At 46.3% G+C, this 26,267-nt stretch overlaps 1 protein-coding gene across 1 annotated transcript in view; it reads right to left on the bottom strand.

Moving 5' to 3' along the window:
• Positions 1-26,267, bottom strand: part of CCDC158 (coiled-coil domain containing 158) — a 1,152,460-nt gene that overhangs the window by 722,808 nt on the left and 403,385 nt on the right. The window contains exons 10-11 of the mRNA XM_030192135.1: positions 21,464-21,578; positions 17,791-17,803 (exon numbers count right to left, since the gene is read on the bottom strand). Coding sequence (XP_030047995.1) covers positions 17,791-17,803; positions 21,464-21,578 — 128 coding nt within the window. The remainder of the gene's footprint in view (positions 1-17,790; positions 17,804-21,463; positions 21,579-26,267) is intronic.

The raw sequence follows: 26,267 nt of genomic DNA, 5'->3' as shown, positions 1-26,267 counted from the left end.
TGAGAAATTCCCCCATCTTGGCAAAGTTAGTTCCTTTGAAATCCAGGACCTTCAATCTCGAATGAGCCCTCTCTTCTGTTTTAATATTGAACCATACCATACGATGATCACTAGATGCCAAATGGTCTGCCACCTTCACGTCAGAAACGTACTCTCCATTCATAAGCACCAGGTCCAGAACAGCTCCATCCACATTGGTTCCGTTACCCACTGCTGGAACAATTCTTCCTGTAGGGAATCTAAGATCTCTTTGCTTCTACACGACTCCGCAGCCGGGACACCCCATCAACATCCGGCATATTGAAGTCACCTATCAGTAGTACTTCCCCTTTCCTAGCTATCTTGCAGATGTCTTCAATTAAATCTCTGTTTATTTCTTCCGACTGAAGTCTATTGAAAACTCACTTCTTCAGTCTAGTCTTAAAGAAATAAGAAACCTTCTGAAATAAACTCAAGGCATTTTTACCTCCTCCCTCTTTCCACTACTCCAGTCTATCCCAGCTAAACCTAGCCCTTACCTCTTTCCTCCATATTTTAATTATCTAGCTTAAATTTATTTATTAGGATTTATTCACTGCCTCTCTGAAGGAACACACTCAAGGCGGTGTACAGCAAGAACAAACCAAACATGAGCAATAGACAATTACAACAGTAAAAATATTCAAATAACAATACAAAGTACAGAATAGTACTCTACTTACACTGTCAACACAATACGTAATAGAACATTTTAATTGACAGTGTAGGGTATAAGTAAAGATGGAACATATATATAAGAGGAGTTAGAAAGTAAGGTGACTAATTTAAAAGAAAGCTGCACTTGAGGTCACTAAGGGCCCCGTTTACTAAGGTGCACTTGCGTTTTTAGCATGTGCCAAAGATTATAAGAACTATTAAGAACTCTATCTTATATGTAAGAAACTTCAGAGAACAAGAATGAAGAGGTTAAAAAGGAAGTTTCATGAGAGCTGTGAGGATGACACTGAGATCCCAAACCATAGACAGTGGTTTGATAGGTTTAGTATGAAATATCCCCCAATTTATCCCCTTCAAGAATCTTACTATTAGGGGATAAATAGAAAAGCGAAGATACATACCTGTAGCAGGTATCCTCCAAGGACATGCAGGCTGCTTGTTCTCGCATGTAGGGTATCCCTAGCAACCAGGCTCACTCAAAACAATGAACATTGGTCAATTGGGCCTCGCAATGGCGAGGACATAACATAGATTGACCTGAAACTATATACAACTAACTGACAATGCAGCCTGGAACAGAAGAAAAATGGGTCTAGGGGGGTGGAGTTGGATTCTAAACCCTGAACAGATTCTGTAGCACTGACTGCCCAAACCGACTGTCATGTTGGGTATCCTGCTAAAGGCGGAAGTAAGATGTGAATGTGTGGACTGATGACCACGTTGCAGCCTTGCAAATCTCTTCAATGGAAGCTGACTTCAAATGAGCCACTGACGCTGCCAGGGCTTCAACATTATGAGCCGTGACATGGCCCTCTAGAATCAGCCCAGCTTGGGCATAAGTAAAGGAAATGCAATCTGCTAGCCAACTGGAAATTGTGCATTTTCCGACGGCGACTCCCCTCCTGTTGGGATCAAAGTAAACAAACAACAGTGCGGACTGTCTGAAGGGCTTTGTCTGCTCCACGTAAAAGGCCAATGCTCTCTTACAGTCCAAGGTATGCAAGCTGCTTTTGCCAGGGCGGGTATGAGGATGGGGAAAGAATGTTGGCAAGACAACAGACTGATTCAGATGGAACTCTGACACCACCTTTGACAGAAACTTTGGGTGCGTGTGGAGGACTACTCTGTTGTGATGAAACTTGATATCAGGTGCATGCACTACCAGGGCCTGAAGCTCACTGACTCTACAAGCTGAAGTAACAGCCACCAAGAAAGTGACCTTCCAGGTCAAGTACTTCAGATGGCAGAAATTCAGTGGCTCAAAAGGAGATTTCATCAGCTGGGTGAGAACGACGTTGAGATCCCATGACACTGGTGGACGTTTGAAAAGGGGCTTTGACAAAAGCAAACCTCTCATGAAGCAAACAACTAAAGGCTGTCCAGAGATGAGCTTACCCTCTACCTGACGATGATAGGCACTAATCGCACTAAGATGAACCCTTACTGTGTTGGTTTTGAGGCAAGACTCTGATAAGTGTAGAAGGTATTCAAGCAGGGTCTGTGTAGGGCAAGAAAGAGGATCTAGGGCCTTGCTGTCACACCAGACGGCAAACCTCCTCCATTTGAAAAAGTAACACCTCTTCGTGGAATCTTTTCAGGAAGCAAGACTCCGGAGGCATCCTCTGAAAGACCCAAGGAGGCGAATTCTAAGCTCTCAACATCCAGGCTGTGAGAGCCAGAGCCTGGAGGTTGGGATGCAGAAGCAACCCATCATTCTGGGTGATGAGAGTTGGTAAGCATTCCAATCTCCACGGTTCCTTGGAGGACAACTCCAGAAGAAGAGGGAACCAAATCTGAGGCGGCCAGAAGGGTGCAATCAGGATCATGGTTCCGCAGTCTTGCTTGAGTTTCAGCAAAGTCTTCCCCAACAGAGGTATGGGAGGATACGCATACAGAAGGCCTGTCCCCCAATGCAGGAGAAAGGCATCTGACGCTAGTCTGTCGTGGGCCTGAAGCCTGGAACAGAATTGAGGGACCTTGTGAATAATCTGAGTGGCAAAAAGATCCACCGAGGGGGTGCCCCACGCTCGGAAGATCTTGCGGACTACGCCCATGTTCAGTGACCACTCGTGAGGTTGCATTATCCTGCTCAACCTGTCGAACAGACTGTTGTTTACATCTGCCAGACAAGTAGCTTGGAGAAACATGGGATCTTGCTAGGTATTTGTGACCTGGATTGGCCACTGTTGGAAACAGGATGCTGGGCTTGATGGACCTTTGGTCTTTCCCAGTATGGCAATACTTATGTACTTATGACGGCGTGCCCAAAGCCACATCTGGACGGCTTCCTGACACAGGGGGTGAGATCAGATGCCCCCCTGCTTGTTGGTGTAATACAAGGAAACCTGATTGTCTGTCTGAATTAAAATGATTTGGTTGGACAGCCGATCTCTGAAAGCCTTTACAACATTCCAGATCGCTCTTAATTCCAGGAGGTTGATCTGCAGACCTCTTTTCTGAAAGTACCAGTCTCCCTGTGTGTGGAGCCCATCTACATGAGCTCCCCACCACAGGAGAGATGCATCCGTCGTCAGCACTTTTCGTGGCTGAGGAACTTGGAATGGTCGTCCCATGGTCAAATTGGATTGAATCGTCCATCACTGCAGAGAATTTAGAAAGCTGGTGGACAGTTGCATGACATCCTCTAGATCCCCCGCAACTTGAAACCACTGGGAAGCTAGGGTCCATTGAGCTGATCTCACATGTAGACATGCCATGCGCGTGACATGAACTGAAGTCTCAACATCTGCTGAGCCGTGACCTGGTGAGACACTCGAACCATGGACACCGGGGACAAAAGACTGTCCGCCCTTGTATCGGGAAGATAAGCTCGAGCTGTCTGAGTGTTTAACAGGGCTCCAATGAATTCTAATGCTTGGACTGGGGTGCGATGGGACTTGGGATAATTTATGACGAACCACAGTAGCTCTAGCACCCGAATAGTCATTCACATGGACTCCAGAGCACCCTCCTTCGAGGTGCTCTTCACCAGTCAATTGTCAAGATAAGGAAACACATGCACTCCCAATCTGCGTAGAGACGCTGTGACTACAGCTAGGCATTTGGTAAACAATCTGGGCGCAGACAACAGGCAAAAAAGCAGTACATGGTAGTGAAAGTGCTGTGTTCCCAGCCGAAATCGAAGATACTTCCTGTGAGCTGGAAGTATCGAGATGTGTGTGTAAGCATCCTTCAAGTCCAGAGAGCATAACCAATTGTTTTCCTGAATCATGGGAAGAAGGGTGCCTAGGGAAACCATTCTGAACTTTTCTTCGACTAGAAATTTGTTCAGGGCCCTTAGGTCTAGGATGGGACGCATCCCCCCCTGTTTTCTTTTGCACAAGGAAGTACCTGGAATAGAATCCCAGCCCTTATTCCCCTGTTGGAACGGGTTTGACCGCTTGGGCCTTCAGAACGGCGGAGAGTTCCTCTGCAAGTACCTGTCTGTGCTGGGAACTGTAAGAATGAGCTCCCGGTGGACAATTTGGAGGTTTAGATTCCAGATTGAGGGTGTATCCTGACCAGAGTATTTGAAGAACCCACCGATTGGAGGCTATGAGAGGCCACCTTTGGTGAAAAAATATCAACCTCCCCCCGACCAGCAAGTCGTCCGGCACAGACACTTTTACTGAGGCTATGCTGAACTGAAGCCAGTCTAAAGCCCATTTCTTGCTTTTGCAGGGGAGGCGCAGTGGCGTTAGGCACACGATGTTGATGAGAACGAGCGCACTGGGACTGAGCCTGGACAGGCTGTCAAGAAGCAGGAGTGTACCTACGCTTAGCATAGGAATAGGGAGCACTCCTCTTCTGTCCAAAAAAACTCCTAGATGAGGAGGTAGTAGCAGAAGACGCCTGGCGGGAGAGAGAATCCATAGCATTATTGTGCTTTTTGAGCTGGTCAACCAGATCCTCTTCTTTCTCACCAAAAAAGGTTATTCCCCCCCCCCCCCCCCCCCCCGGCAAGGAACATCCAACATCCGCTGCTGGACCGAATGATCCAGGTCAGAGACACGCAGCCATGAGAGTCTGCGCATCACTATACCTTGGGCAGCAACTCTGGATGCTACATCAAAAGTGTCGAACGTACGCTTTCTGCTGCCTGACCACCTGGCGAAAAGGCTCGGCCTGCTCCGGAGGGAATGCATCAACCAAGCTAGACAGTTGCCTCACCGAGTTCCGCAAGTGGATACTCGTGAAGAGCTGGTATGTCTGGATTTTGGCAGCGAGCATAGCGGCCTTCCTCCCAAAAGAGTCCAAGGTTCTAGATTCTCTGCCTGGGGGCGCCGAGGTCATTATACACGGTTATTCCCCAGCAGGCTGCTTGGACATTGTAGATATGAATTTACAGAAGCTGGATATTTCCCATCATAAGTTATCTCAGCTCAACTCCATGGCATGTGTGGTTTTGCACAATTATTTTCTGTTTGAAGGTCTTTCTATTTACAAACACGCAGGGTGGCGATGGGGGCGACGGTCACCCCCACCATAGCTTGCCTATACATGGCACACTATGAAGAACGGTATGTCTGTCTAATATTGTGCAATGGATTCGGTACATTGACGATGTTTTCCTTATATGGAAAAGCGATCAACAACGTCTGGATGTATTCTGCCAACACCTCATTGCATGTGATGTTAACATTGAGTTTGAGATTAATGTTAGCGGAGATCAGGTAAATTTTTTGGACATCTCCATTGAATTACGGGAAGGTCGCCTATGTACTTAGTTGTATCGTAAAATGACTGATACTAATTTGGTTTTGCACTACTCTAGCTTCCACCCTCTGTCTCAAAAAGAAGCCATTCCTTTTGGTCAGTTTTTACAAGTGAGGAAGATATGTGATACTAAAGCGGGGTTTTGTAAGCACGCAGCAGACATGACTCATAGATTTGTGCAACGTGGGTACCCTCGGAAGACCATAAGAAAAGTGCATAAAAGAGCGGCTAATGTCCGCAGGCGATGGTTGTTTGAATCAAGCCATAAATTACCTTATGATGATGACATCATTACCTGTGTTTTGCCTTTCTCCCAGATGACTTCCAAATTAAGAACATTATTAGATCACATTGGCCCATGATGCAGTTACATGGCATGACCACCATGCCACGGTTTGCCTTCACAAGATCGTGGAACCTGGGAGAACTTCTCAAGTATAGGGAACAGAATCCGGCTCCTATTCAGCATAGAGGGCATTTTAGATGCCAAGGCTGTATTTACTGCCGGTATGCGTGGATGACCACACAAATTATTCATCCAGTGACCAAACGTACTATATTTTTGAGAGATAGGACGGATTGTGACACCACACAAGTCATTTATGGTATTAAATGCCCCTGTTCCCTGTGGTATTTAGGGCAAACGAAAAGGAAAATTAAACAAAGAATTGGGGAGCATCTCAGTAATCTACGCACCCATAAGAAGGGAGCGCCACAGGTGGGGCACTGGGATCTGATGGGCCATCGGGAGGAGGATTTGAGATTCGTAGTACTAGCATGTCTACGGCAACCATGTGGGGACAATATAATCTCCAGTCTCCTCAGGAGGGAAGCACAATACATTTATAATTGGCAAACTACACATCGCAGAGGTCTCAACAAGGCTATAGATTGGTGGGCGGTTACTCATTTGTAATGGTCCAATCCCATATATAAAGGTCATAGCGCATGCTCCGGCGTTTAGCCGATCTGTGTCGGGACTGCTTACAGGTTTCTATCCGGCGGTCTTTTCGTTAAGTAAGATGCGATTGTCATGATAGTATATCTCATTCTGAAGCATATAAGTATGGAGCAATACAGCTGTGATTATTATTGATTTTACATTGCAGATTCCGTTCTCCTGAGGACGCCTGCTTGGCGAAACATGTGACTACATGTTGAAAGCGTGAAAGAGAAGGAAAAGATAATGTGGCAACACCACTTAGTTTTTATTACTGCATGCACTGCATAGAAAAAAAGAATGCACAACTGGGTTCAAAGCATAGTTGTCCAGCGCACCCCACTCGCGCCACACCCTGCCAGCCCAAGCTAAGTACTGCTTTTGGTCCATTGGACGATGTTTCTGCTTGCAATATTCATAATAGACCACTAGTATAATTAGATTCTTAAGCGTGATTCAGGCAATGTTACTTCTGTGCTCACCTCGCCCTCTGGTGGCCAGAACCGGTGGCTGCTATGGACTATCACCTGTTCCAGACTTTAGCCCAGTCCAGTCCGGATCTTCCAGGCTGCCGGATTTGTCTGTCTTGTTTGATCCTGCACAGCTCCCGTAGTGGCCTGGTGATTGCTGCAGTCAGCCTCAGTTGCTGCTGGGCTTATTAGCCATTTGGAATCTCTCTGCCTTTGCATTGTCTAAGGCCCTGGTATGTTGGTGCTTGTTGCACTTCAGCCTGAGTTTGTTTCCTTGTTCTAGTTTCTTGCCTGAAGTTCTTGCCTGTTTCTAGTAAGTCTATGTTTAGTTTACTGCTATTTAACATTTCTAAAGCGGTACTAGGGTTACGCAGCGCTGTACAATTCAACATAGAAGGACAGTCCCTGCTCAAAGAGCTTACAATCTAAAGGACAAATGTACAGTTAGTCAAGTAGGGGTCATCAAATTGGGGCAGTCTAGATTTCCTGAAAGGTATAGAGGTTAGGTGCCGAAAGCAACATTGAAGAGGTGGGCTTTGAGTAAGGATTTGAAGATGGGTAGGGAGGGGGCTTGGCGTAAGGTCTCAGGAAGTTTATTCCAAGCATAGGGTGAGGCGAGGCAGAATGGGCAGAGCCTGGAGTTGGCAGTGGTTAAATAGTAGTAGTTTAGGGTTTGCTTGTTTCTTAGTCTTGCTCCTTGTTTGTAGTTCTTAGGTTTCTGTGTTGTCTGTCTTCTATGGCTGCTTGCAGCTTTTAGTTCTTTCCCATGCTTGTCAGTGTTTGTTTCCTGCTTTTGTGACTGCTTGCAGCTTCCAGTTTCTGTCCTCTAGCTTGTCCATTCCCTGCCTTGTGTTGTGTTGTCTATTCTGTGAGTCCTAGCCCAGTTTCCTGCCTTGCTGCCCATGTTTATTCCTTTTCCCTCTGACCCTCAGTCCCTGTGCTGCCTAGCTGTTATCCAGACCTACCCTGTCCTATAAGTCCTGCCGGCCGCCAGCAGCCAGGGGCTCAACTCCTGGTGAAAGGTGGCCATGTGCAGGTGAAGCCTAGCTCTTTATCAGACTTCCGCCTTGCCTCTGGGGTGGGGTGGTTTCGCCTGCCGCTGCCGCTCCTCGGCAGCAGCCCAAGGGCTCACAACCTAGTTTCCTGCTTTGAAAACGTGACAGAATGCAAAGGCCATGAGCTCGGCAAGATCACCTTTCCTGCTGGGGCTCAGGCCTAGAACATCTGCTCATTTCCCTTGTGAAGTTCGGGTCTGGTGTTATTATTGTTCCTGATTTTCTCATGACCCTGGAGGTGTATCGTGGGAAATGTTTGTCTGATCCTCTCTTGAAGGGACTGCCTGAAGCTTCAGCAGAGAGGAAGCGTGTCAGGCAGCTTGGGCTCGTGGAAAACCCAGTTTCGGGCATTGATCCTAGGACCCCGCTCTGGGAGTATCACCACCTACTTGTCTCCGACCCTGCTCTGCGGGATACTCGGGAAGCTGCCATCGAAAGAAAGCGTAATGCGAATCCCGAGGTCCAGGCGTTCCGTCAGTCCATCCGGAGGGACGCTTTCAGCCGAATTTCTCAGGAGTCCAAGCCGAGTTCCAGCTCCAGTCAAGCCCTGAGTCCTGTTCAAGTGGCGCTTCAACTCAAGCCTCGGATTCCAGTTCGGGTGGTGCTTCGAACTGAGCCTCCAATCCTCGGTCAAGTGACACTCCCACTCAAGCCTCAGAGTCCAGTCAGAGTCGCACTTCGAACCAAGCCTCCAATGCCAGTCCAAGTGACGCTTCCAGTCAAGCCTCTGAGTCCAGTTCAAGTGGCGCTTCTAACTGAGCCTTCGATTCCTGTTCAAGTGGCACTCCTAGCCGAGCCTTTGCCGAGTTTGAGTGCCAGCCAAGATGATGCTGAGCCTAATCCAAGTTCCAGCTCCAGTCAAACTGCTGAGTCCATGCTGAGTTCCAGGTCCAACCAAGCTGCTGAGTTCATGCTGGGTTCCAGTTCCATCCAAGCTGCTGAGTCCACGCTGAGTTCCAGTTCCAGCCAAGCTGCTGAGTCCACGCTGAGTTCCAGTTCCAGCCAAGCTGCTGAGTCCACGCTGAGTTCCAGTTCCCGCCAAGCTGCTGAGTCCACGCTGAGTTCCAGTTCTAGCCAAGCTGCTGAGCCCACGCTGTTTCAGTTCCAGCCAAGATGTTGAGTCCAAGCCGAGTTCCAGTTCCGGCCAAGAGGCGAAGTCCAGTCCTGATGCCAGTCCGGGTTCCAGTCTTGAGCCTTGCTCAAGCTCCAGCCAAGCTACCCCTTGTCATGTTTTGAGGCTCCTCTGTAGATTTCACCATTGTTACCCGTGGAGACCTGAATTCCCCGTGGAGGTTGGGGGGGCCTTGAGAGGGAGGTACGTCTGTGCTCACCTCGCCCTCTGGTGGCCAGAACCGGTGGCTGCTATGGACTATCACTCGTTCCAGACTTTAGCCCAGTCCAGTCCGGATCTTCCAGGCTGCCAGATTTGTCTGTCTTGTTTGACCCTGCACAGCTCCCGTAGTGGCCTGGTGATTGCTGCAGTGCGCCTCAGTTGCTGCTGGGCTTATTAGCCATTTGGAATCTCTCTGCCTTTGCCTTGTCTAAGGCCCTGGTATGTTGGTGCTTGTTGCACTTCAGCCTGAGTTTGTTTCCTTGTTCTAATTTCTTGCCTGAAGTTCTTGCCTGTTTCTAGTTAGTCTATGTTTAGTTTAGGGTTTGCTTGTTTCTTAGTCTTGCTCCTTGTCTGTAGTTCTTTGTGTAGTGCTTAGGTTTCTGTGTTGTCTGTCTTCTGTGGCTGCTTGCAGCTTTTAGTTCTTTCCCTTGTTTGTCAGTGTTTGTTTCCTGCTTTTGTGGCTGCTTGCAGCTTCCAGTTTCTGTCCCCTAGCTTGTCCATTCCCTGCCTTGTGTTGTGTTGTCTATTCTGTGAGTCCTAGCCCAGTTTCCTGCCTTGCTGCCCATGTTTATTCCTTTTCCCTCTGACCCTCAGTCCTTGTGCTGCCTAGCTGTTATCCAGTCCTGCTCTGTCCTATAAGTCCTGCCGGCCACCAGCAGCCAGGGGCTCAACTCCTGGTGAAAGGTGACCATGTGCAGGTGAAGCCTAGCTCTTTATCAGACTTCTGCCTTGCCTCTGGGGTGGGGTGGTTTTGCCTACCGCTGTCGCTCCTCGGCAGCGGCCCAAGGGCTCACAACCTAGTTTCCTGCTTTGCAAACGTGACAGGCAGGAAGGGAGGGCTGACGGTGCGATGATGCAGGAAGTGGTGCTGTGTTCATAAGCTGGCCTATAGCTTCACTCACGCACCCAGTTCTGAGCACTGTTCAAATATATCTATACAGCTATATTGTTTTACACTAATCACATAGGTTCTTTAGTCAATACAGGCAGAGACATAATAGGTTTCTATTTTTTTTTTATTTGATTTTATCTGATATTTTCAGGGCACAGACCATAGAAGTCTGCCCAGCACTAGCCCCGCCTCCTCCCACCAGCACTACCTCCCAATCTCCGCTAAGCTTCTGAGGATCCATTCCTTCTGAGCAGGAGTCCTTTATGTTTATCCCACTCATTTTTGAATTCCGTTACCATTTTCATCTCCACCACCTCCTGCGGAGGGCATTCCAAGCATCCACCACTCTCTCCGTGAAAAAATACTTCCTGGCATTTTTCTTGAGTCTGCCCCCCTTCAATCTCATTTCATGTCCTCTAGTTCTACCGCCTTCCCATCTCTGGAACAGATTGATCATTTGCGGATTAATACCTTTCAAATGTTTGAACATCTGTATCATATCACCCCTGTTTCTTCTTTCCTCCAGGGTATACATGCTCAGGTCAGCAAGTCTCTCCTCATACGTCTTGTAACGCAAATCCCATACCATTCTTGTAGCTTTTCTTTGCACCGCTTCTATTCTTTTTATATCCTTAGCCAGATGCGGCCTCCAAAACCGAACACAATACTCCAGGTGGGGCCTCACCAACAACCTATACAGGGGCATCAACACTTCCCTTCTCCTGCTGGTCACATCTCTCTCTATACAGCCCAGCAACCTTCTAGCTACAGCCACCGCCTTGTCACACTGTTTCGTCGCCTTCAAATCCTCAGATACTATCACCCCAAGATCCCTCTCTCCGTCCGTACATATCAGACTCTCACCGCCTAACACATACGTCTCCCGTGGATTTCTACTCCCTAAGTGCATCACTTTGCATTTCTTCGCATTGAAATTTAATTGCCAAACCTTGGACCATTCTTCTAGCTTCCGCAGATCCTTTTTCATGGTTTCCACTCCCTCCCGGGTGTCCACTCAGTTACAAATCTTAGTATCGTCCGCAAAAAAGGCAGACTTTACCTTCTAACCCTTCGGCAATGTCACTCACAAATATATTGAACAGAATCGGCCCCAGTACCGATCCCTGAGGCACTCCACTGCTCACCTTTCCCTCATCCAATTGAATTGAATTCCATTTACACCACCCTCTGGCGTCTGTCCGTCAACCAGTTCCTAATCCAGTTCACCACTTTGGGTCCTATCTTCAGCCTGTCTAGTTTATTCAAGAGCCTCCTGTGGGGAACCGTGTCAAAAGCTTTGCTGAAATCTAAGTAGATTACGTCCATAGCACGTCCACGATTCAATTCTCCGTCACCCAGTCAAAGAATTCAATGAGATTCGTTTGGCATGATTTACCTTTGGTAAAACCATGTTGTCTCGGGTCTTGCAACTTATTGGCTTCCAGTAAATTCACTATCCTTTCCTTCAGCATCACTGCCATTACTTTTCCAATAACTGAAGTGAGGCTTACCGGCCTGTAGTTTCCAGCTTCTTCCCTATCACCGCTTTTGTGAAGAGGGACCACATCCGCTGTTCTCCAAGGATTTATTAAACAAATCTTTAAGAGGACCCGCCAGAACCTCTCTGAGCTCCCTCAATATCCTGGGGTGGATCCTGTCCGGTCCCATGGCTTTGTCCACCTTTAGATTTTTAAGTTGTTCATACACACCATTCTGTGAATGGTGCTATATCCACTCCATTCTCATATGTACTTTTGTCAGTCAATCGAGGTCCTTCTCCAGGATTTTCTTCTGTGAAAACAGAACAAAAGTATCTGTTTAGCAAATTTGCTTTTTCTTCATCATTTTCTATATAGCGGTTCGCAGCATCTTTCAGTCTCACAATTCCCTTTTTAGTCTCACTAATATACCTGAAGAAATTTTTGTCACCCCTCCTTACCTTTCTAGCCATTTATTCTTCTGCTTGCGCTTTCGCTAGACATATCTCTCTCTTGGCGTCTTTCAGTTTCATCCGGTATTCCTCTCCGTGTTCCTCTTTTTGAGTTTTTCTGTATTTCAGGAACGCCAACTCTTTAGCCTTTATTTTCTCAGCCACTTGCTTGGAGAACCATATCGGTTTCCTTTTTCTCTTGCTTTTATTTACTCTCCTTACATAAATGTTTCGAGAAGCTGTCAAAGTCCATATTTGCACTGCTTGCTGACAGAGGTTGTAAAAATCTGTTCCTCCTTCTTTGTTCAGGTAATATATCTCAACCTGGTTCTCTGTGCAAATTGAGTATTATCTGAACAAGAAAGTGGTCTTGCAAAGTTTTGAGGGCATTCCAGACTGCTCACAATTCCAGGAGGTTCATTTTGTTTCTCCTGTGGGGACCAAGAACCCTGTGTGTGGAGACCATTGAGCTGAGTACCCCAACCTACCATGGAGACATCCGTAGTGAGGACCTTGTGATGCGGATGGGGATGAAACAGAAGATTCCAAGTGAGATTCTGGGATACCGTTCACCACTGTAAAGAGTGGCGTAGCTGTGAAGTGATTCGTTTACAGGCTGAGCATAATCCCATGGCTTGGGACTACTGAGAGAATGTCCACTGAAGAATTCAGAAGTGGAGTCGAGCCAATGGTGTTATGTGGACCATTGAAGAAAGTGACCGAGTAGGTGGAGCATCTGATAAGCAAGATACTTGGATGGATTTGAACTCTTGAGTGGCAAGATGCAGTATGTTGTTTGCTCTCAGTTGATGAAGGAAGGCTTGGCCCTGAGTAAAGTCAAGGAGAGTCACTATGAACTCTAAGGTCTGAGCTGGTTGAAGATGTGATTTGGTGTAATTGATCACAAACCCGAGGAGTTTTAGGAGCCTTAAGGCGGATATAATGGAGGTGTGTGCCAACTCCTGAGAAGCTGTCTTGATTAACCAGTCATCAAGGTAGGGGAAGACATGTATGCCCCACTGCAAAGTGTTGCAGCTACCACTATCAGGCACTTCGTAAAGACTTGAAGAGTCGAAGCCAAGCTGAATGATAAGAACTTGTATTGATAGTGTGGAGTCCCAAAGCAGAAGAGGAGGAACTTTCTGTGTGCAGGGAGAATATGTATGTATGTGTATGCCTCCTTGAGATCTAGAAAGCAAAACCAGTCATTGAGTTGTATCATGGGACGTAATGATCCCAAGAAAACCATGTAAAATTTTTCTTTGAGTAGAAACTTGTTTAAGTCTTGCAGATCAAGAATTGGTCGTACTCCCCCCATCTTTTTTGGTATGAGACAGTATCTGGAATAGAACCCTAGACCTCTATTAGGCAGAGGAACTGGTTCTACTGCATTCTGCCGGAAGAGGGCCGAGAGTTCTTCTCAAAGTAGTGTCATCTGGAGGGAGCTGAAACAAGACTCTACTGGTGGATAGTCAGGAGGTCTTTTTTTCCCAATGCAGTGCAAACTGTGCTGTACGGTACGTAGCACCCACGGTCGGAGGTTAAGAGAAGCCACCTTTGATGAAAGAGGATGAGTTGTCCTCCTACTAGTAGATCTCTTGGCATGGACAACTGTATGATGGCAATGTTCTCTAGGAAGGAGTCAAAAACTGTGTAGTTGTTTAGATTGAGAATGAGTCTTTCTTTGAAGACTTGAACAAATATGTGGCTAAAGGTGAGCTGGTTGATGTAGTGTATCTTGAGTCATGAGAGACTTGAGAAAAATTTAAAAAGCATGGGATAGGAGGCAATGCTCTTTTGTGGATTAGGAATTGGTTATTGCATAGAAAACAGAGGGTTGGATTAAATGGCCATTTTTCTCAATGGAGGAGGGTGAATAGTGGAGTGCTCTGTACTGGGACTGGTGCTATTTAACATATTTATAAATGATCTAGGAATGGAAACAAGTGAAGTGATTTAATTTGCAGACAATGCAAAACTATTCAAAGTTGTCCAAACACATGTGGACTGTGATAAATTGCAGGAAGACCATAGGAAACTGGAAGACTGGGCATCCAAATGGCAGATTAAATTTAATGTGGACAAATGCAAAGTGATGCACATTGGGAAGAATAATCCAAATCATAGTTACCTGATGGGTCCACCTTAGAAATTAGCTCACAAGAAAAAGATCTAGGTGTAATGGTAGACAATACGCTGAAATCTCCTGCCCTGTGTATGGTGGTGGCAAAAAAAGCAAACAGAATGCTAGGAATTATTAAGAAGGGGATGGTAAATAAGACCAAAAATAAGCCTCTGTATCGCTCCATGGTGCAACCTCGCCTTGAGTATTGCATTCAATTCTGGTAGCTGTATTTCAAAAAAATATAGCAGAATTAGAAAAGCTTCAAAGAAAAGCAACCAAAATGATAAAGAAGATAGAACTCTTCTCATATGAGGAAAGTCCAAAGAGATTAGCGCCCTTTAGCTTGGATAACAGACGGCTGAGGTGGGATATGACTGAAGTCTACAAAATCCTGAGTGGTGTAGAACGGGTAAAAGTGAATTGATTTTTCACTCATTCAAAAAGTACAAAGACCAGGAGACACTCAATGAAATTACTCAGAAATACTTTTAAAACAAATAGGAGGAAATATTTTTTCAGTCAAAGAATAGTTAAGCTCTGGAAATCATTGCCAGAGTATGTGGTAACAGCGGTTTGCGTATCTGGGTTTAAAATGGTTTTGACAAGTACCTGTTGGAAAAGTCCATAGTCTGCTATTGAGATAGACATGGAGAAGTCATTGCTTGCCCTGGGGTTGGTAGCATGGAACATTGCTACTCTTTGGGTTTCAGCCAAGCACTTATGTCCTGGATTGGCCACTGCTGGAAGCAGGATACTGGGCTAGATGGACCATTGGTCTAACCCAGTATGGTTATTCTTACCCCACTGGCGCATTGGACATGAATTTTGGGCATAGTCCTTTGAGGTGGAGGAGGAGGATTATGAATGTAACAACATATAGTAATTGGAGCATCAAAATCCTCCAGCAAATGTTCTTGAAGAAGAAGAGCTAACAGAAGTCAGTGGGCTGAATAGAATTTTTATAGTATCCGTATATTTTTTTTAATTAGGTCAGCCACTTCTTCAACTTTGTTACCAAATTATCTCCATGACTAGGGATGTCTGTTAGACACTCCTGGACAGCAGATTCGAGGTCAGAGACCCTAAGCTAGAAAAGATGCCACATTCCTACTCCTAAAGCAGAAATGCATGAAAAGACATTAAAGGCTTGCCTGCCAAATATTTACAACAATCCAGAAGTTTCCTGTGAAGCTTATGAAACTTATCAGCCTTCTCAGGGGGAAGGAATTCTGCAAAGGAGAGAATACTCTGTATTAGAGATTTGAAGTAAATTGTGGAATAAAGTTAGTAATATAATATGCCGTTGGTTTAGCATTGAAGCTTGAACCACCAAGCTATAGATGCTTTAGAAGCAGCCGCTCCCTTCTTGGGCCCCCCATGAAGGACAAATAACCTCTCCGAAGACCTTAATTCCTCCGACCTGCGCAAGTAAACCTTCAACACTCTGCGCACATCCAATTTCGCCAAACGACGCTGAGAAGCATCCCCCCTCCGGTCCCCCAAGACCGGCAACGAAATCACCTGATTGACATGAAAGGAGGATACCACCTTAGGCAAAAACGAAGGGACTGGACGCAGCAAAACCTTTTCCTTAGAAAACCACAGAAACGGAGGCCTACATGAAAGAGCCTGAAGTTCCGAAATCCTGCGAGCCGACGATATAGCTACCAAAAAGACCACCTTCATAGTAAGCTGCCCTCAACATCACCGATATTGACGCCGAGGTACCGGACCCAAAAAGCTTTTCTCTCTGGGCCTCTCTGGAGAGCTGGGTGTGTTTCTTCATTTTTAGGCACAACTTACAGCTCTCCTGAAGATGGTCAGGCCCAAGGCACTGAAGGCACCAGGAGTGTGAATCAGTGCCAGAGATGGTCCGGTTGCAGCGGGCGCATGGCTTGAAACCGCTGGGCGTCTTCGATGACATGGCGGGGAAAATAGCCTCCGCGAAATCAAAAGACGCGATTGTGTCAGAAAAATAGAAACAAAATAAGGAAAAAATCCCGACCGAGCAACCTAACTGCGGTCGCAACGAAAAAATAAAGGAAACATAAAATACGGGAAAAAAAACTAAAAACTAAAGGGAAAAGAGTTTTTTTTTAAATCAGTCCTAGTAAAGAGGAACAAGTTAGACGGTCTTCAACGAAGAAGAGAAGAAACTTCACTCCGGGAGCAAGGAAACTCGAAGCACTTGAAAAGAACTCCGTGTCTCCTCAGACGCGGAAAAGAAGAAACTGAGGAGCGTGACCATGCGACGAGCGGGAAACTACGTGCGTGCATGCGCAGTATGAACGCCACGTGCGGTGGAACGCTCCAGAAGAGACTTTTGCAGATTTTTACTGAAAATCCTCCAGGGGCTGACGTGACATCACCCACACGTGAGAATATCAGCCTGCTTGTCCTCGGAGAAAGGATATACTTTCTGGATGAGACATTATTTCTCTCAGGTGGCAGAGAAGGATCAGATGGGATACCATAAGATTCCTCAGCTGAGAGGTCCTGTGGGTCCTGATCAGTGTCCCAGGAGAGGTCCGACTCTTTAAAGTACTATTCTTGGGAAGTAAGTGGAAGAGAGTGTCGACTAGAATGTCAGCTCTGCATCAAGGTGCATCGAGGCAGATGAGTCGCCAGAAAGTACCTCTGTCAATGTCGACGTATGCATCTGTTGGGTTTGTGCTGCCCCTGACATTTGGTGCTGAGCTGGTATGCAGGACCTTTCCCATGACTGTCTCTCCAATGCTTCAACAGGATGGGCTGAGGCTGGCGCAAGCACCCTGTAAGCCTGTATGAACTGTGAATTTAGTAGCCCTGAGAGTTCCTCCTTGAGCATAGCCCAGATTTCCTCTTGTAGAGTAGGCGTTGGTACCACCTGAGAAAGTGGTGTGGATGCAACCTGAGTTATAGCCTGTGCAAACGTAGGAGAACTTGAAGACCTCAAAGGCTCTCACTGAGAAATTAGTTGGAGAGAACGAAAGCAGTCACTGTGACATGGATGCTTCCCGTGCATGAGGATTGCCAGAGCGCCTGGAGGGAGAACAATGGCGGTGCTACTTAGGTTTTTTATGCTGCAAGTCCCTCGATGCACACAGTACTGACAATGAGTCCGATGTTGGACCATCTTAATGTTGCGTCGGTGCACCCGATGTTGATGCAGGTTCCATGTCAAGTGCCGAATCCTCCAATGCTCGATGTGGATACAGATGTAGAATCAAAATGTTTTCATGATGGGCTATGGGAGCTTTGAGGATTTTCACTTGCAAGTGCAGGCAGAGGCCACAAGCACTGGACCCAAGCACTGAACACATCAATTATAGGGATCTGTGCCTGAAACAGTCCTATTGCATCGAGTGCACTTCTTAAAGCCACTTAGCACCCTCATTGACATGGAGAGAAAAATGGCTGACGCAAGGTCGAAAGCCTCTATGGCCCAGAGAGCTCGAGCAGTCGCGTACCTGAAAATGGTCAATGCTTCCCAGGCAAAAGAAGGGCTCAAAGGTCAAAAAATTAAAAATTAAAGATAATTTTTAAAAATGAAGAAAATGAATACAGAGAAATAATATGATGAAGAAAAAAAATCCCGAAAAAGGGAAGGCATCAATAGGCAAAGTTTGACATACTGAGGAGAGATTAGAAAACCAACCTCTCTGATCTGCGGAAAATGATAGACTGCTGGTCCTGCACTCAAGCATCAGGCAGGAAGGCACCCGAGTATGTGCAGTGGGGACACTGTCTCAAAGTTTTAAAGTGAGGGTGCAGTATAGAAATATCTGCACCGAGCTCCATGGATGACATCAGTCACATTATGCCTGCTTGTCCTCAGAGAACAACTTACACATACATAATTCTCTAAGAACATGAAAGCACACAAAAATATTCTAAAACACATCACACTCTAACCAAAAAGTAACCACTGAGCAAACAGAGATGTACAAACGTCGTGTGGTAGGAATGCCTTTGTGTGCTTGCATGTGTGTGTGTGTGTTGTGTGGATCTCATTTGTTTGATCTTTGTATTCTCCGCATGTGCTATGTATGTGGAGGGGAGCAGGGTGCAGGTGAAGGTAGTTGTCAGTGGTGGGGAAATACATTTGGGAGTGGAAGCAGGTTGCAGGGTACCGGGGCAGTTGCAGGGAATTATTTTTGAAGTTGGGGAAGTTATAGGGGATAGATTTTGGAGGAGATAATATTGGGGGTAGGGCAGTTGCAGGGGTAGTTTTTCAGTGTTGAAACTATGTGAGTGGTATAGAAGTAATGGAGGATAGATTTAGAGGTGGAATAGTTTGCAGGTTGGCATGCACTTGCAAGGGATTGTTTTTCGGGATGGAGCAATTTGTTGGGCGATAGAGTTGTTGTGGGGAATAGTTTTGGGGGAGTGCAATTTGTGGGGGTAGTTTTTGGGATGAAGCAATTTGTATGGCAGTGGGGCAGATATGGAAGGGTTGTTTTTGATGATGGGATAATTTGATGAGGTCCTGGTGCATTTGCAGCTGTATTTTTTGATGTGGGCAATTTGTGGGGATAAATTTTAGGGATGAGGCAGTTTGAAGAGTGGTGGGGCAGTTGCAGGGAGTAGTTTTTTGTGGGTAGGGGCAGCTTGTGGGATAGTTTTTGGGACAGGGACAGTTTCTGAGTTGGTAGGGCAGTTGCAGGGATTTGCTGTTTTGGGGGATGAGCAATTTGCAGGGGAGTTTGTGGGGTTTGTAGGGTGGTGAGGCAGTTGTGGAACATAATATTTGTGAGTTGGGGCAGTTTTGGTAAACGCCATGGCTTTTGTGGGGATATTTTTTGAGAGTGAGGCAGTTTGCAAGGTAGTGGGAGAGCAGCAAGGGATAGTGTTTTTAGGGTGGGATAGTTTGTGTGAGGGGAGATGGGAGGTTTAGGAGAGTAAAGAACAGGGGGAGGAAGTTTGAAAGTAGCAATTCCTTAACTGCTATGTTTCACTGAATGTAAGTTTCAAAGTTTCTATGCAACAAAAGGTGGAACCCATTCTCCCACAGAAATACAATGGCCAATTATTTTGATGGGGGGAGAGGGCTTATGGCTCTGGAATCCCAGTCCATTTTCAGATTCAATGTCTATTTTTTCCTACATGCCAATTTTCATCCCATGCCCTCAGACAGACAGGCTTTCTCAACCTCTTTTGTATAATTCTTTCCAACTTTTTGTTGGGATGGAAAGAAGAAAAATGTAAACATTTTACAAATAGTGATACCAGAGCCGGTCTTAGCAAGTACGGGGCCCTATGCAGACCAATTTGGTGGGGCCCCATCCTAGCCCCACCTACCCTAGCCCCACCCCCGCCCTAGCTCCACCCCATTGATATGATTATTCCATTTTTAGAACATTTTTTTATTTATGAAATTTCAAATAAAGACAAATGAAGCTAAACTTGTACAAAAAAACTGATTGAAATAATAAGCACAATGCTATCATGAAACCTCCCCTCCCCAGAAATTATTCAGTTCAAGTCCACGACAATTAGTAGTTCCAATTCTCATAACAAAGGAGAATAAAGGAAAAATATTAAGAAAAGATCCAGTACTTTCAAATTCCCTTATTACTCTGTAACCCATCAAACCAGAGAGGCAAGTAGCCACATGTTACTAAATAGTTTGAACTGATTGTACGTACTTTATATCAGATTTTGCTATTTCATGATTTCCATTCTCAGATTTTAGCTTAGTAATCTTTTCTTCCTGTGATTGCAGTCTAGCTTCCAAATGATTAATTCGAGGTGTCATATCATTAATTACTGGAAGCAGTGTTTTAGCTAAATCTGCTATTGCCATCCAAATTTTTATCAGGGGAAATATCTGCAGATCTATGTGAAAATAACCCAGATATGTTAGAAACAGCCTCTTCCAAGCCAGAAGATCTTACTTGCTCAGCTTCTCTAGCAACTAATGTTGTTGGGCCAAATCCCTCTCAGGGAGGCAGACATTTCCAACCCTTGCACCGTCCGCAAGCGTCATTAGATGAGAGAGACACTTCTCCTGATCTCCTGCCTGCATGGAATCTGATTTCGATTTGGCATAAGTGCACAACTGTTGGCGTCAGCAACGATGGCTCACCTCACGTCCTCACCACCTCCGACCAGGCTCCAGCTTTTCCCGCTGTGACTCCCGCCCTCGCGTCCGGAAACAGGAAATACATCAGAAGGCGGGACATTGAGCGGGAAGCTGGAGCCTGGAGGTGAGCCGTCGCACTGCAACTGTCTGTTGTTGCCGTCGGGGGCGGGGCCGTCGCTGCCTGGGCTGGCTCGCTGGCATCGCTCAGTTAGTCGCCGGGGTCCGGGGACTCGGGAGCTGATGGCAGGCTCAGCGGGCCCAAGCCGGGGGTGGGTGCTGCGCCGGTGGTGGCGGGAGCGGAGTGGCCGAGCCATGGGAATGGGGATCATCTAAGGCGAGCAGCGGCGGAGGTCGGAGCGGAGGCACAAGCGAGGCAGATTTGAGGCGCTGCGAGGGGGCCCCATAGGTGCGCTGTGTGGGGCCCCCTTAGGCGCGGGGCCCTATGCGATCGCCTTAATCGCCTCTGCCTAAGACCGGCCCAGAGTGATACAGTTTCTTTATCTATCAAGAACTAGGGATGGGCAGTCAGAAAAAATTTGTTTCATGTCATTTAAGGGAAGTTTAGTTTTATTCAGGTTTTTCTGGCCATTTTGTCTTTTTGTCGGTTTGTGATAATAGTATGCATTCTTTGGAAATAGTGGGAAAGGAGGGTGCACTATCTCAGAAAGAGTACTACTACTACTTATCATTTCTATAGCGCTACTAGACGTATGCAGCGCTGTACACTTGAAGAGAGAACACTCTTTCCGATAAGAGCTTGGATGCATGCACCTGTTTGCTCATGTGCAATGGTTTGTGCATGTGAAGAGTATGTATTTTTCATGAAATAGTGCACACAATTTCCAAAGAATGCACATTAAAGTATTTCCAAATAGTGTACATTATTATCTGAGAATGACAACACATGCAATATATTTTTTCTGCTCATTTTCATTTGTATTTTCATTTGTAATGACAGACCATGATATACGATATGTCATTGACATTTTCTATATTATTGCAAATAACAGCCCATCCCTATCATGAACTAACAATCCTACTTTATTTACTCTTACTGAAATATTTCAATTAAACCAAAGATTATTAAAGACAAATTTTCTTGCAGAACTTTGAAAATAGCTTACTCTGATTTAAAACATACATATGTGTGGATTTTAGAGGGGAGAGGCAGTAGTACTCTGAGGTATGTAAAAGAGACAAGCATACTTAATTTGATTATAGCTTCTACCAGCTTCTACCAACCTTTTCTGTACGCATCCTTTTGACTTCACGTAACTCAGAACGCAATTGAGTGACCGTTGATTCCAATTCTGTGAGCTGCCGTATATACAGTGAATTCTGGATACTTGCTTGCTCTCTAACAGGAATTAACAGAGCGACAAATAAAACTACTGAACATAGAACATCCGTTTACAACTACAATCATGATAAATTGTGACTTCCATATCATCAAGCTGATCAATCCATAGACTGGTGGTGGGTTGTGTCCATCTACCAGCAGGTGGAGATAGAGAGCAATCCTTTTGCCTCCCTATGAGGCAGATGCACTAAACGTTTTTCATCGTTAAATGAGCCCTCAGGGAAGAATTTCCTATCCTTCCCATGCACTTAAGCCTATTTTCCGACGACAGTAGCAGCTAACGAAAACGGAATGGAGATGAGCAATTAGTGTGAAAACCCCATTGAAACGACATGCACTAACCTTTTCCGATTGCCTTTACGCAGGAAAAAGGCAGGAAATCTAACGAGAGGTCTGGACCTCTCGTTAGGACAGCTCTGTGCCAGGAAAAATCATTAAGTGAAAAAATAAACAAACTTTGAGCCAATCCCAGCGCATTAGCAGAGCTAAAAGCGCTGTGATTGGTCCAAAGGACGTCAGAAAACACATAAAAAAATAAAAATAAAAAAAGGGTCGGGAGGGGGCAAGGGCGCTCATCAGGAGCGTCCTGTACGGATGGCCTTGCCCCCCCCCCCCCGCTGCTCCCCACTTTCCGCCGCTCCCCCACCCCGAAAAAGCAAAATTCAAGCAGCCCCTGCCCCCCTCCCTTCCTCACTCTTCTGTCTCACCTCAGCTCCGCCTCCCGACATCCTCCGCCCTGTGCACCGCCCCCTTTTGGGGTCGCCGCCGCCATTCCCCTCCTCCATCGGGCCCCCCTCCCTCTTACCGGGCCCGTGCAGCGCCTCTCTCCTCTGTCCGAAGGCGCTGCACGGGCAAGAAGAAAGCTGATGCCTGCCTTCGGTCGCGCGTCTTTCTCCTGCTGCGCCCGCCCCTGTCTGATGTCAGTAACCTACGTAGGTTACTTTCTCCTGCTGCGCCCGCCCCTGTCTGATGTCAGTAACCTACGTAGGTTACTTTCTCCTGCTGCGCCCGCCCCTGTCTGACGTCAGTAACCTACGTAGGTTACTGACGTCAGACAGGGGCGGGCGCAGCAGGAGAAAGACGCGCGACCGAAGGCAGGCATCAGCTTTCTTCTTGCCTGTGCAGCGCCTTCGGACAGAGGAGAGAGGCGCTGCACGGGCCCGGTAAGAGGGAGGGGGGCCCGATGGAGGAGGGGAATGGCGGCGACGACCCCAAAAGGGGGCGGTGCACAGGGCGGAGGATGTCGGGAGGCGGAGCTGAGGTGAGACAGAAGAGTGAGGAAGGGAGGGGGGCAGGGGCTGCTTGAATTTTGCTTTTTCGGGGTGGGGGAGCGGCGGAAAGTGGGGAGCAGCGGGGGGGGGGGGGCAAGGCCATCCGTACAGGACGCTCCTGATGAGCGCCCTTGCCCCCTCCCGATCCTTTTTTTTTATTTTTGTTTTGATTTGGGAGCCATGTGCTTGTGATTTGACTGTGTTTTGACTGTTTGTGGCATGCGCAGAGCAGCTAACATAACGCTTGGCTGCTCTGCGCATGATTTGGGGGCCGATTAACGATGTGTATTGTGATTCTTTGATACATTGTACGTTTCAATACCGATCTCAGCATGTGTGACTTTTTTTTTGGTGCATTTTTCGTTATTTTAAAATCGTTAGGGACTTTAACGATTTAGATTTTTTTACGTTTGGTTGCTGCATCTGCCTCTATATGTGGTCATGTGCTGCCGGAAACTCCCCAGTATGTTCTCTATCTCAGCAGGTGGTGGTCACACACAGCAGCAGCTCTGGCTAGGCCTCCAAGCCTAAGTCCACTTTTTCTCTAGATATAATATCCATATTTCTGGGCATTCAGCATGAGGTCATTTCTTTTTTCTATTATACTAGCCATTGAGCCCGTTAAAACGGGCTAGTATGGGGTTTTGGCAAGGCCCCCTCCCCTTGCCGCTGCCCCTCCCCCCGATGTCGCCGCTACTGGTCCCCCGGAGTCGCCACCACCACCCCTGCACCCGGCCGGGGCCCTCTCTTCGGTATTGAACTTACATCGACGAAACGCAGGCAGCACGCAGATCAGCTGAGCTCCCGTCGGCCTTCCTTCTCTGCCTGTGTCCCGCCCTCGTGTGACGTAACGTTGGGGAGGGCGGGACACAGGCAGGGAAGAAAGGGCGACGGGAGCTCAGCTGTTCTGCGTGCTGCGTTTCGCTGATGTAAGTTCAATACCGAAGAGAGTGCTCGGGCCGGGTGGAGGGGAGGCGGCGGCGACCTCGGGGGGGGGGGAGCGGTAGCGACGTTGGCGGCTTCGCGCAGTTTCCCTCTCTGTCCCGCCCCTGTCATCACGTATTGATGCGGGGGCAGGACAGAGAGGGAAGTCTCTACTGCGCATTTGCGAGTGAGTATGGTCACTCGCCATTTATATGTTTGATAGAAACACAGAATTGGGCTCATTTGTGACATAGATAAATATTCAAAAAATGGCACAAAGCAGCCAAAGGATTTTTTTTGGCAAAAGCATCCAAATTGCTATTTTCAAAACTCATTTTAAAGAAGTTGTTCTTTGCAGATCATCTAAATCTCAAGGGGGCATGTAGGAGATGTGTTTTTGGCAGGACTAGGGTGAGCTTACAATTTGGATGCTTTTGTGCAATAATGGAATACTATAAAAAAATCTACAGAAAAAAATAGGAAAATTTTGGTTAGACCAGTTTTAATAACGATTAAGTGCCAAAAAGGTGCCCAATCTGACCAGATGACCATTGGAGGGATAAAGGCATGACCCCCCCTTAATCCTCCAGTGGTTGCTGACCCCCTCCTAAGAGGTGAAAGTGACAGTACATACCAGGCTCTATGACAACTGAAGATTACAGCAGCAAGCAGGTCCCTGGAGTAGCCTAGTAGTTGGTGCAGTGGACTGTAGAGAAAGGGACTCAGGTCCATATCCCACTCTAACTGGTACACTTGTAGTGGAAAGTGTGAACACCCCAAAAACTACACAAAACTTACTGAACCCACATATAGGTGCAGCTATAAGGGCTATTATAGTGGTGTACAGTTGGGTACAGTACATTTTTTGCTATTGCTACTCACCATACAATATAAGGGGACTATGATGTGATGTGTACCTGGGACCTTTTATGTGAAGTTCACAGCAGTGGCCCCTAGGCTGCCCCACTGCTCTGTTAAGATGTCTAGTAAGACTGCTGGCCCCCAAATATCCCAATGGCTTGTTCTTGTGTGTTTTTCCCTTGGATATTTTTGGTTGAAAATATCCCTTAAAGAAAGACATACTGAGCACAAAAACATCTAAAATAGGGTGAGTTTCAAACTAAAAAGATAGACATTTTTCTGATTAAAAAAAAAAGACAATGTATGGCACTGGATTTCTGGACTTTTTTGCAAAATGTCCAAAATCAGATTTGGAAGTCATATTGAAAATGCCCCTCAAAATTTCTTTGAAGGGGTGAATAGACATGTGAATAAAGGTGAGCTGGTCGATATTGTCCTACTGTGGATTAAAAACTGGTTAAAAATAGAAAACAGAGTAGGGTTAAAAAGTCAGTATTCTCAATGGAGAAGAGTAGATAGTGGGGTTCTGTGCTAAACGCCTTCAGAAAATGGAAGAAGGAACCATCTGAAAATAACAAGAAACAACATAAGGAGTGTCAAAGCAAATGCAAGGTGCAGATAAAGAAGGCCAAGAGGGATTACAAAAAAAAGATAGCATTAGAGGCAAAAAAACATAGTAAAAAATTTTTCGGTATATTAAAAGAAGGAAGCCAGCAAGAGAATCGGTTGGGCCGCTGGACAACCGAGGGGTAAAAGTGGCGATCAAGGATGACAAAGATGTAGTGGAGAGATTGAATGAATTCTTTGCTTCGGTCTTCACCGAGGAAGATTTGGGTGGGATACCGGTGTCGGAAATGGTATTTCAAGCAGATGAGTCAGAGAAACTTACTGAATTCACAGTAAACCTGGAGGACGTAATGGGGCAGTTCGGCAAACTGAAGAGTAGCAAATCTCCTGGACCGGATGGTATACATCCTAGAGTACTGATACAACTGAAAAATGAGCTTGAGGAGCTTCTGTTAGTGATATGCAATTCATCCTTAAAATTGGGCGTGGTACTGGAAGATTGGAGGGTGGCCAATGTAACGCCGATTTTTAAAAAAAGTTCCAGGGGAGATCCGGGAAATTATAGACCAGTGAGTCTGACGTCGATGCCGGAGAAAATGGTAGAGGCTATTATTAAAAACAAAATTACAGAACACATCCAAGGTCATGGATTACTGAGACCAAGTCAGCATGGCTTTAGTGTGGGGAAAACTTGCCTGACCAATTTACTTCAATTCGTTGAAGGAGTAAACAAACATATGGACAAAGGGGAGCTGGTTGATATTGTGTATCTGGATTTTCAAAAGGCGTTTGATAAGGTACCTCATGAAAGGCTACAGAGGAAATTGGAGGGTCATGGGATAGGAGGAAATGTCCTATTGTGGATTAAAAACTGGTTGAAGGATAGGAAACAAAGAGTGGGGTTAAATGGGCAGTATTCACAATGGAGAAGGGTAGTTAGTGGGGTTCCTCAGGGGTCAGTGCTAGAACCGCTGCTTTTTAATATATTTATAAATGATTTAGAGATGGGAGTAACCAGTGAGGTAATTAAATTTGCTGATGACACAAACTTATTCAAAGTCGT

This window comes from Microcaecilia unicolor, chromosome 2 (assembly GCF_901765095.1).
Source record: "Microcaecilia unicolor chromosome 2, aMicUni1.1, whole genome shotgun sequence".
NCBI lineage: Eukaryota > Metazoa > Chordata > Amphibia > Gymnophiona > Siphonopidae > Microcaecilia > Microcaecilia unicolor.
The sequence above is the reverse complement of the archived record's forward strand: the minus strand, read 5'-3'. Positions and strand labels throughout refer to the sequence as shown.